We start from the raw sequence: 11,876 nt of genomic DNA on the forward strand, positions 1-11,876 counted from the left end.
TGAGGTTGGAAGGGACCGGGTGCATCATAACGGGGTGAGCAGAAAAACAAAATAAATAAATCCCCTAAGGGCTGCCTGGCAGGCAGTTCCCAATCAGGTCATGCTCCTCCCGCAGCACCAAACCCTCCCGGGGGCATCCGACACAGGTGTCCCTGTGCTTTTCCCTCCCAGCTTGCTCCAGGGCTGTTTGCAGGCAGCATCCCATCGGGGCTCTGCTCCGAGGTGTCCCACGCCGCAGTCGGTCCCGGGGCTAGGAGGGTGAACCCGCGGGCACAATCCACAATCCCCGGGCAGCCTGCACAAGCTGGCACGTCTGTGCCCCCCTCCGCCCGGGCACCCGCACATCAATGGCAGCACTGACAGCGTCCTCGGGCTGTACAAGAACCGCCTGTGCCCTGCCTGTGATGTCATGGGCACAAGTGTCCTGCCACCGCCCGCCGCCCGCCCTGGGGACATTGCACAGCTCGCACAACAGAGCCGCGTTCAAGGCTGCTCGGTGAGAAAGGCAGATGCTCGGGCTGCAGCCCATCCCAGGGCCAGGCAGGCAAAGGTCCCCGTGGAGCACAGCCAGCCTCCCTCTGGCTCCTTTTAAATGCTCCAGCTTCCCACGTGGAGGAGGGGAGGTGGGAGCTGCAGCATCCTTGCCTGTGGCTGCGTCACTCAGTTTGGTTTCTCCAGCTGAAGCAGACCAAGGACAGTCCAGAATGCACGAGGCTTGACTGACAGCCCTGTTTTCCCATTATTCATCATCCCAAAAAACTTGGTTGCCCAGACCCTTCTCCTCCTCCTGCTGCCTCTCCTCTGGGGCTCCCCTCTTGCCCATGTCCAAGCAGCAGCTACTCCTCATTTCCTTCTCTTGGCTTACACAAATTGTTTGAACTGAGTTAACATCTCTGGGAACAGATGGGATTTTGTATCAGTGTAATTAAATTGCTACAGCCTCTGGTAAGGACAGAGTTAGATCTTGATCTTTTGCAGTTTTGATCAGAGCAATGACCCCAGATCAGACCCCTCCTTTAGTTGAGAGCACTTTCAGCAACATGAGGTCTCAACTTCATGGTGCTCAGGGTCACCTCCACCACTTCAGGGGCTTTCTAATTCTTCCCAATATAAAGAAACCCACTAGTAGGTACAACTGGTACAAGCTGCTACTGGGAGCATTGAAAGAAACAAAGGATAAGATAACAGACAGTCCCATGCAGGAAGATTACTCATATTTTAAATATTCGTCATTTAATGCCACAGCAGAGCAGTTTGTCATCCTGAACTGCTGTAAAAAAAAAAAAAAAAAATCTTCAAAATCATTGTCAATCCCTGTCATGGAAAAACTGGCTATGGAAACACACAGGAAGGAAGGGAAAATAAAAGTAGTCAGGGGTTGCAGGTACTCTGTTATTTATTGTACAGTATTTCACTGAAAGTACAAAGGCATCATCAGTACTCACCAGAATTGTATTGTAACAGGTACATTATACTGCATGTTAAAATGTGCTGCTTTAACGAGGCAAGACAAACACAAACTTAGAGGAAGAAAGAAAAGAGTTTAAAAAAATGTAAAAATACATTTTTTAGTAACTGATCTGTACAAAAGAAAGAAAGAAAAAAAAAAAGAAACTGAACCAGAGGGCAGGGATTAGAGCCCCCAAAGTCATTTATAACTATTTAAAAAGGCACTGTTATCTACCATGTCATTAGGACCTTTGGGTTCTGTTTCCTTCATACTGATGACTGTGGGGGTGGGGGAAACACTGTTACTAAAATGATCAGACTCATACAAAAGTATTTACAGAGAAAGGCAGAAAAATCCCCTCCTCTTGTTCCAAAAGAGAAACATTTGCCCGGTGGGAGAGGACAGCCTTTCTCCCTATCCTCTCTCCCCAGCCGTGCCAGACCCGTGACCTTGAGGGGGGGAAATCAAACAGTGAGGATGGGGGAGAAGCTGTCAGAGTCCTCCTAACAATGGGAAAGTGTCTCTCTCGTTTCTGTTTTATTGCTTTAAACTCTCCTACAATCAGGGGAGCTAGAAGATAAACTAAAATCCCTAAACCCCACACCACATCCCCAAACCATCCTGGCTGCAAGAAGATGGGGCAGGCGGTCGGGACAGAACGGTGAGGACCAAGAGGTAGGGCTGGCTGGAGCTGTCTTTCTAGAGAAAAGGGGGGAAGAGACGGGGAGAATAATGCTTCAAACTACCAGACATTTGTGCTGCTTTTCTAAATCTCCCCCTGGGAGCCTGACAGCGCGTCAGCAGAAGCAAACCCAGGGCTCACGAACCCACCAGCCAAAGCATCCGACGGCAGCCGTGGGGCGTCCCCGGGGCGATTACACGTGAGCGCTCTTGGCGTGGGTGGGCGAGCTGGACCCCGAGCCGTAGTAGAAGCGGTTCTCGCCGAAGGTCTGCGCGTCTCCCGAGCAGCAGACGATGACACAGCCGCCGAAGAGGCAGAGGGCAGAGCCGATCCAGCCCGTGTAGAGCGAGTAGCCGAAGCTCATGATGGTGGTCTCGCGGTGCGCGCACACCGGGAACCAGATGGTGGCCACCACGCCGCACATGGCTGGGGACAGCGGGGAAGGACAGCGTTAGGGTTCTGAGCTGCGGGGAGTGACAGCAGAGTGTCACACGCGTCTGGGGACAGGGAGGAAACCCAGCCCTGCTGCCTTCCAGTCCCGCAGTGGGATCCAGAAGCAGCGGCATCAGGGCTGGGTCCGGACCTCCGAGCAGGAGGCAACATGGGAGCTTCAGGAATGAGAGATGGAGAGAGAACAGCCATCTCTCAGGCACCAGCAAGAACTGCTGCCTGACACCATATAATGTATTTATTAGAAGGGAAACAGATTTGTTCCCTAGAAATATCTTTAAGAGAGAAAAATGAGAGTCATCCTTGAAACTGATGTGCTGGAGAAGTACAGAATTAGGAATAGATTAGAAATGAAGAGGCCATGAAAACCATATGGATCAGTCAGAGAATGAAATCTGTGGACCTGTGTGAACTGGTTTAAATCCCAATTTCCACAAGGACTCACATGCTGTGGCCTCAGCCCATGTCCCTCCTCATCATTGCAGTGGCTCTACTGAGTGGTCACATAAACTTCACCAAAATCTCCCAGCACTCTAACACAGAGTAGGGTTTATGAAATATGAGCAGAAAATGAGCAGGGACAAAATAAGCAGCAGTTAGGCTCTGCTGGGGTTTTCTCATGGAAAGAGAAATGTCTCGCAGCTCTGGAAAACAGATTCAACTTCCCTGTGGAAAATTTCTCTCAAGCAATGGGGACAAACCCAGCAAGGCACTCCAGACATTTACTGAACTGAATAAAAATGGGACCTGAAGAAGTGAAAACAGGATCCTGCCTAGGGACTACAGCAGGTCAAAAATTACTGCAGGCTTCATCTTTTACTTCATATTCCATAGGGGGTTTTTCTACAAAAAGCCAGAGGCAGCTGCAGTGATGCTGTGAGGTGGCACGTGAGGGAGACAGTCCCCACAGAGTCCCCACATGCACTGAGGGCAACGGGAGTTGATGGTGTTAATCACCTCCCAGGAGCAGGTCCTAAAACAATACTCCTTGATGGCCTGTACATCTGAGAAGAATTAATCTGTCAATATTTACTTGCCTCCAGGACAAGCTGTGCAGGACTCCATCCTTGTGGCTATCAGAGAATCAGAGCAAAACAATAACAGGACTATGGCAGCGTTACAGATTTCCACCAACCGTGTTAAAAGGTAACTGGAGGCAGTGTCAGAAAGTTAAGGTTGCAAGAGGGAAAAAGAAAGGGGTGAAAGTAAAAATAAAATTGTTTAGTTAAAGCAGAGAACAAACCGTAGCTCCTGGCTGGTACAGCAAAAAACCCATCCCCAAAGCTGCAGTTATTGTGAGAGAAAATATTTTCTTATGGAAAAGAGAAGAACATTTGAAGGATGCTTATAAAGCCAGAAATAATTTTGGGCCTCTTCAAAGGAAGGGCCCCGCAGCTTTGGAAGGAATTTTGGAGAAGGCAGGGAGGGGAGAAGAGCATTTCTCCTGTGTGTGGAGTGGTCCCGCAAACAGCTCATGAACCTCCAACGCTTTAAAACAAAAATGTATCAGTTGGGAATCCACAAAGCATTCTAATGGGCTCTGGGAACAAAGCTGCTTTGTTGTCCGAAAAAACACAATCATCTTTTCTTTCTCTGTCAGCAGTAAATATATATATATATTTGTCTATAGACTATAAGAGCCTTATCTCTCCAGACCCTCCCCCACAAGACAGGACCAAAGAAAACACTTGCACTGGGGTGAGAAGAGCTCTCAGGGATGCTCACACAATGGCATCCCTTGTGCATGTGGCTCCACTACATGTAAAACCACCTTATTTTAATGCTGACAATAGCAGAAAGCTGTGAAACACAAGCCAAGGACTTTGCATGGGTTCACTTGACCTCTCTGTCCTCGGAGGCTGCCAGCTGCTGTCAGTCACCAGTGACCCTGCTGCTGAGCCAGAGGAATGCCCTGGAACAGGACTGGGCTTCATCACCCTGCATAGATTAGGTTGGGCTGTAAATCCTCTGAGGAGATGGGAAAAGGACAGTCAGCAATCGCAATGTCTCTCTGTGGGCTCAGATTTTATTCTGGTTGTACCGCAGGGAAAGGCTGAAAAAAAAGGTGATTTGACAAGAAACCCAAAAAGATTGGAAAAGGAGTTTTAGGGCAAGTTTCAAGTTCTAAAATGGCTGCCCACGTGGAAAAGATAGAAGTTGTTATCCCTTCTCTTGTGCTAATGTCGGGACAGCCTCTGCCTCTCTCTAAACAAGAAATCTTCAGACTGTAGCGCTGCTGCAGCCAATATAGTCCAGCAGAAATATAAAAGAAGGTCTGAAAAGAGAAGGAATATTTTATATTAGAGCAACCAATTTAGTTGGGAAAACAGGTCTGTTTTGGGGCACACGTGGAAATCCTGCCTGCTTTCTGCAGCTGGAGTAGGCAATCTTGTAAAAGCCACTGCCTCTACCTAAAAAATCCTCTCAGCACTGCATGGCATGAATGTCCTTACTCCATCAGATTGCTGTGAATCCACAGGGATACATCCCTGCTCCCAGTGTTTCCAAGGTTTTTTTAACTGTGGATTTGCAGTAGCTCAGTCTGCTGAGCTGAAACCCTTAATACTCAACATTAGAGATATGTCGGAGTCAGAAGGACATGCACAGAGACAAGAAGCACAGAAGGTGCTTGGGGAGCTGGGAGAGAGGGAACAGGATTGTTCTAACTCAAGGGACAGTGAGTCCTTGCCAAATTCCTTAACAGTAAGTTAAAGATTTTTGCAGAAGAAAGAATACTTTTCTTTCACATCTAAATTTAACTATTCCGAATTGCTGACTCAAAGTCACACGGATTTCTCTTTCAAAGCATTTAGTTGAAAAAAATAGATACTATATTTTTTCTGTGTTCAAGGCAATCTTTTTATCTATGGTTTCACAAGTAAGCCTCATGCAGTCTTCAGAAAAACTCATTAACATCCTTTATTTAGTGCACAATGGCTTATTTTGCAGTAGCAATTTTCACTAACATATATTTCATCTATTTTCCAGTGTCTGAGTCCTTCTCCACCACTGGGAAAATGCCCCCTTGGTTACCAGCAAGGGGTCCTCCAATTTAGTATCAACAACATGGGCTGGGCCAGGGTTTTTCCATCCTCACCAAAGTGTGAAATGTTTTCATAACAGCTCAGAGCAAACCTCTGCTGACAGTTGTTTTCAGCCATAAATCAATTCTCTCAGTCAGATAGGATCAAACAAAGCCATAAACACATCAGCAGCAGAATAGCAGGGCGTGCACACAGGTTGCACTCTGGCAGCCTGTGATTATCAGTGGACAGAAAAATCAAGGGAATATCTGAGCCCATGATTTTCCTGGCAACTTTTCAGCTTTATATATATATATATATATATATATATTTTTTTTTTTTCTTTTTGGATCCATGCTGTGTTTCAATCCCTGTTTTCCCTTATACTAAATCTCAGTGACAAACTGCCATCCCTTCCTTGAGCAGCAAGTGAAGTTTGCCTTGGGGTCAGCTCCCCTGTTTGCAACCCCACTGCCTCTTTCTGCTGCATTAGGGAGTGTTTTGGGGGCCATTTTCTTTCAACCAGAGCTCTGGGTGTTGCTCTCCCCTAAGAGGAAAAGCCTGGAGCCTGTGAGGTTGTGGAAACCATGAGTGAGAGCTCAGTGGCTGGAGGGTGAATAAAAACAGTCCAGAGCATATTACTTCTAGAATATAATGGATTTTAACTCAGTATTGTATCTTTCAGAGCCTGATCCAGGCTTGTTAAATGCTCTGGAATGGTGACACCTCATCTTGCAACTAGCAGATCATGAATCAGATTAAATAATGGCAAAGTCCTAAACTCTGTACATTATCCTTCTTCCAAAGGGACTGTCTTGCTGATGAGCCTGGAAAAAAATGGGCTTTGTAAATATAAATGTGGGTTGGTTTGCTCTTTCTTTTTTTAAAAAAAAGTAACCTAGGAGCAAAAGAAGCTTATTTATTCTTCATTTGTGATCTGACAAAAAGAGCATTATTGTAATTGTGACTAAAACATTGTGACCAGGCTGCTGATCCCAGCCCAGATCATTCAGGGAATCTGTGACACCAGTAAATCATTTACCTGTAGGTGCTTCAGAGCTCACAGGGGTGAAAATCAATAAGATGTGGTCCAAATCTGACCCAAAGATCATTTGTTTACCAATGTCTCCATGACACAAATGTGAGAGTTGTGATCTCTCACACTTCCTTTCCCCACAGAACCTGCCTAGTTGGAAAACTGTGCCCTGAGGCAAAGGGGAGCACCACAACTCTCCATCATCCCCTCACATCTGCTCTCCTCCCTGGTGTCCCACTGCAGCATGACTGGGATGGGACAGTGGCACACCAGACACCAAACCCTGGTGGGACACTGCAGCATAAAGGATTTCACTTGTTCTAACACAGTGATACCCAACACTGTCACTGCAATTTGTCATATGTGAGCTGGTCCTGTCATCCTTCTGCCCTTTGGGATTTTTAGGGACAGTCCTCCTGCCTCCACACCTGCAGCCATGCAAGCAGGGCTGACCTGCAGCATAGCTCTCCTCAGCTGGAACCAAAATCTTGTGGCTTTTGTGGCAAGGTGCAGCTCTGCTGGGCAGGGCAAATCCACCAGAGCAGACTACTCTGGCACTAAAATTTCATTCACAGGCAGAAAACCTCCACCTTCTCTTTCACTTCTCCAAGCCCAAATACATGACTCAAGGTTCCAGGACAGGGGTGAAGATCACATTCCAACAAGGCTGTTCATGACTGGGATGTCCTAGACCAGCCCTATTAAGCTGTTATTAAAACTTCCAGCTGTGCTCTTAAACTCCACAGGCATCAACAGGGCCCCTTGGACCCAATCCCTCAGATTTGGGATGGAAGGACTTGTGCTAACCACAAGGTGATGGAGGAGGGCTGACTTGCACAGAAGGAGCATCCAGAGGACAGCCCTTCTGAGTGTGCAGCTATATTCAGTGTCCACTTGAAAAAAAAAGAAGGAGAAGAAGAAAGAAGACGGGCATGATGTCAGTGCTGGCTGCCAGCGAGCAGCAGAGCCACACAAAGAGGTCACTTTGCCTCTCCCCTCCTCCTCTGCACAGACGGGTGAAAACAAGGCCCCGCAGGCTGTTGCTGAGATGACGAGGCCTCAAGAACATGCAGGTGTTGCATGGGGGACAATGAGCTCCACAGTCTGTGCTGCTCAAAACAATCTCCTCCACAAGCACCGAGGACGGGAAGAAATTCCCAGGGGAGCTTGGAGGCCAAGGGGGAGGCTGGCCAGAGGGGGTTGGGAGGCACAGAGGGAATGCCAGTCCTCTCCCCGTGCCAGTGCCATCCCTCTTCCCATGTCTGTGCCACCTCCACGCTCCTTCCCCTGTGGATGCCTCAGGACCAGCCCCGTGGTCCTGAGGCATCCACATGCCTCAGCTTACATTCCCTGGATGTCCAGGGAAAATTTGGAGGCTCTGCCTTCCCTATAAGTAGCTTGGAAGTTTAGACCCTTTCCCAAAAAATCGCTTCTACAATGAACCAGGGTGATCCACGCCTGCAGGCACTGCCCGTGTGCCATGGCCTTCCAAGAGAAGCCGTGCCTGAGGACTCCACGAGGCAAAGACAGAGGGATTCACAGCCCTTCCTCTTACCCTGCTTCATCCCCACCTCCTATCCTTGTCCTCCCCCTCCTGCCCCTGCCTTTTGCCCACCCGCAGGCTGCAGCAATGCTGGAGAGCACAAACCCTCCCAGGAGATGACACCCCAGCAGCCTGCAGGGTCCGGGAGCAGGGACGGGCTGCAGCCCCCCGGCTGTGGCGGGTGCCTTACCCAGGAGGATGATGAGGATCCCTCCCAGCTGGGAGCGCCGGTACTTGGCTGCCCCGGGCTCGTGGCCCATGCGGATGCAGGGCAGCACCGTGATCAGCAGGAAGATGGCGGGGAGGCCCAGGACGGAGGCGGCGATCATCAGCGCTCGACACGCTTGGACATACCCTGCAGCAAGGCAAGGGAGAGGATTTTGTTATTTGGCACAAGAAAAGGAGACTTTGGATGAAAGCTCCTGTTTGGTTAGAGCCCAAGACATGCATGGAGTGTGGGAGATGGGTTCATGCCTGTGTAAACAGTAAATCTGCACCAGGCACAGGCAGTGAGGCTGCAGTGCAGGGGGGAGTGCGTGGACATGGCATGTGCAGGCTCACAGTTTTTCCCAATAAACAAACAGCACTGCCTGGAAAACACCAGCTCTTCCCAGAGAGACACTGAGAAACCACGGAGCTGGAAAATATAGGAAGGGAAAGCAGGAGAAATTTTCTCTAGGAAAGAGTTTCTCTGTATCTTTTCATAGGGAGACATTGATTAAAGAATAAGATTTTAAAATCTTCAAAACTAATTAACAATAATTTAAAGCCTCAAAAACTCTCCCTGAATTCAGAGGGCTGAATAGTTGTAGACCCACTACTGGCACTGCAGGTCCATGGGATGCTGCCAGCAGCTGCCCCGAGGCAATGGGCACAGTTGACCTGGGAGGAGGAAGAGGAAGAGGAGGAGGAGGGACACTCCTCACCCACAACCACACCTCAGCCCTGCACCCCAGGAGCTCCCATTCCTCTCTTACCTGTCCCTGTGCACAAGGCAACAGGAAACAACAAGGATCAGGGTCTGTGGGGGTGCTGGGCAGGACCCCCACATGACATTTCTGCCACTCTGAGAGGGTCTATGTATTATAATATATGATTTTAAAAATATTTTTATACTATATGTATATATAAATTTTAAAATATATAATTTATATGTAATGTATATATATACTATACAAAAATTGCATATAAGTAAATTATACCAGGTCATTACTAGCATGCAAAAGGAAAAGGACAAATGTCAGATTTGCCCCAGTGCCTGGTGACCTCCCCAGTTTTCAGGACAGTCTCAGCACAGTGAGTGTGCTGGCTCTCTGTCCCCTCTCACTAACAAAAAGAAGCTGTCAGATGCAGACACAGAATTCCAAGATGTTTCAATCAGCACCAGCAAACAGGGGCCTTGAGCACATCCCAACGACTCACAGATAGAACCCCAGGAATGAGGATTTTACTGTTTCTGGAAATGCAGACGCTGTGTGTATTGAATATTTCCTTGAATTTTTTTCAAGAGGAAACTTTAAAAAATTTGTTACCTGAGGCATTCAGGGCATAAAAGTAGACCCTAAACAAAGGAGATGGCTGTACCCAGTGTGGATTCTGTGCAATCAATCCCAAGTAAATGAGAATACAAACAATTCATTTTAAAGACTTGACTCAGACAAAGAAAGGCTCTAAAGATATTTCAGCTATTGGGCACCCCAGGATAAATTTCCCTCTTGTGCCAAGCCGTGGGTCTCAAATAGGCTACGAGCAGAAACATCTTGGTTTGGGATTTGCTTCTGCTTGAGGGAAGCTTTGCTGCAAGACCCATTCACTTATTTATTCAGTTGCATTCACTAATGTTTCATTGGGGCAAAACCTTCCTCTGTCTTCTCTGCTGGATCAGATTTAACAACAGTAGCAATAAGGAAGGCAAACTTACTAAAATAAAAGTAACCACACACAGAGAAAGGGAGAATGAGAGACTCAACATTCCTAAGTGCTGTGTGCCACAGACCAAGCTCTGTAACGGAGAGAAATTCAGGAATTATCTTTCTAACCTCTTGTAAAATGATTTTCACGACAATTTAAGCCAGTAAACAAGGAAACATGAAAGAAAATGACAAGAAATGCTCATTTCTGCCCTGCCAGCTTTGAGAGAGGCACCTTTGACATGGTAGAGGAGTTGTAACCTAAAACACAGCAGAATGAAGTGCTAGAGTGAACAGTGGTTGAAACTGGCAAGCTCACAAACTAAACTTACAGGGACCAGACCTCACAAGACTTTAGCGGGTTGAATTAGCCCCAAAGATGTATTAATGCTGATTAAACACCTTGCTTAATTTTTGCTTTTCAGTAACCTAGATGAAAGCTACTATATCATTAAAAAAATATCAAGTTAAATGTAGTTACATCTGTTTGCTGTGTAAAGTTCTGTCTTGCCTCAGAATCTGTGGGAAGCACAAGACCATCAAGACTAATGATGATCTTCTGAAAGATTAAAAGCCACAGCAGCATTAATAATAGATGCTGAAAGATTCATTATGCTCCAAATCAATTTAAGGAATCAAACCTTAACATTTGTAATAGTTCACCATCCCCTTGAAGTGCTCTATTACACCTCAGTGTGCTCTGTATGTTTTGCAGTGCAATCCAGAGACAAGATGTGAGAGGAGCAGTGAGATTTTACCAAGAGCAATGATTAAACACTAACTGCATTTCAGCAGCCACAGAAAACACGAGACCTGGGTACGGTTAAAACCAGGTGTAAATCAATGAGAATCATGTTAAGAGCTATCATTCACCCTCTTTAGTGCATTTAATGGACCATGTCCTGTGCTGAGGAAGCTGGAGGAGCTTCCCCATCACCTCCTGTGGCAGCAGCACTTGTGCTGCTCTGGGCAAGGCTTCAGCCCTCACTCGGGGTGGGAAGGGAGGATGGGACACACTCACCCGGCAGTATGAGGATGTCCACGAGGGGCTTGCAGTGATAGAGACCTGTTGCCATGACACAGTCTGCCCACAGCCCCTTGGATCCCAGCTCATCCATTTTCCTGCAGGTGGTAATGGTGTAGCCGCAAGTCACCACCCAGTCGTTGGTGGCCGTGGCCACAACCACCCCGATCCACCCTACGAAGCTGCAGACAAATCCAGCCAGGTGCAGGCAGGTGGCCACCATCTCGGTCCTCTGGTGGGGACAGCTGACAGGACAGTGCCCGCGGGGGTCAGCGGAGCCGCCCGGCGAGGTCCCGGCTGCTGCAGCGGGAGGATGGGATGGGCAGGAGCAGGTCCCTGGTCAGGCTCTGCTGCAAACACTCGGCTGCCTCTGCCCAGCTCCCTCCCTGGGAGGGGTCAGAGCTGCCTCCGGCCCCACGGCGCAGGGGAGGAGCGAGTGGGGAGCCCCAACTTCTGCCAGAGCATCCGGAGCGTCCGAGGGGAAGGAGGCTGTGCAGGGGAGGAGATGCACGATCGCACCCAGCCGTGCTTGAAAAACAAGCCGGAGGGGTTTATTCAAATGCAAAATAACAGCCCGAATATTCGAAATTTAGCAGAGAGGGAGAAAAATTAAGGCAGTGTTTGCTAGCTGAACTTTAATAGTGGCACTGGTACATCCTCATGGAAAGGTAAGGGGAGAAATGAAGTGGACGGAGTTACTTAAGAGGTGGAATTGATCACCTCATCAAAGCCATCAGCACAGCTGCTGTAATGGGACA

General features: G+C 48.0%; 1 protein-coding gene across 1 annotated transcript; it reads right to left on the bottom strand.

Moving 5' to 3' along the window:
* Positions 1–1,378: 1,378 nt before the first annotated feature.
* On the bottom strand, positions 1,379–11,529 carry CLDN11 (claudin 11). The gene is made up of 3 exons (XM_059855784.1): positions 11,116–11,529; positions 8,375–8,539; positions 1,379–2,558 (listed from the first exon to the last, which is right to left on the bottom strand). Exons 1-3 carry the CDS (start codon positions 11,339–11,341, stop codon positions 2,326–2,328), a joined length of 624 nt encoding a protein of 207 aa, XP_059711767.1. The 5' UTR covers positions 11,342–11,529; the 3' UTR covers positions 1,379–2,325.
* Positions 11,530–11,876: the final 347 nt, after the last annotated feature.

Source organism: Haemorhous mexicanus, chromosome 10 (genome assembly GCF_027477595.1).
Source record: "Haemorhous mexicanus isolate bHaeMex1 chromosome 10, bHaeMex1.pri, whole genome shotgun sequence".
NCBI classification, from domain to species: domain Eukaryota; kingdom Metazoa; phylum Chordata; class Aves; order Passeriformes; family Fringillidae; genus Haemorhous; species Haemorhous mexicanus.

Bases quoted from the DNA above. Each gene is read 5' to 3' on its own strand.
- CLDN11 (XM_059855784.1), bottom strand. From the start codon at position 11,341: ATGGTGGCCACCTGCCTGCACCTGGCTGGATTTGTCTGCAGCTTCGTA. The intron at 8,540-11,115 runs GTGAGTGTGTCC...GCCTTGCTGCAG, and splicing joins GGACATCCTCATACTGCCGG to GGTATGTCCAAGCGTGTCGA. The intron at 2,559-8,374 runs GTAAGGCACCCG...CGCTGTCCCCAG, and splicing joins GATCCTCATCATCCTCCTGG to CCATGTGCGGCGTGGTGGCC.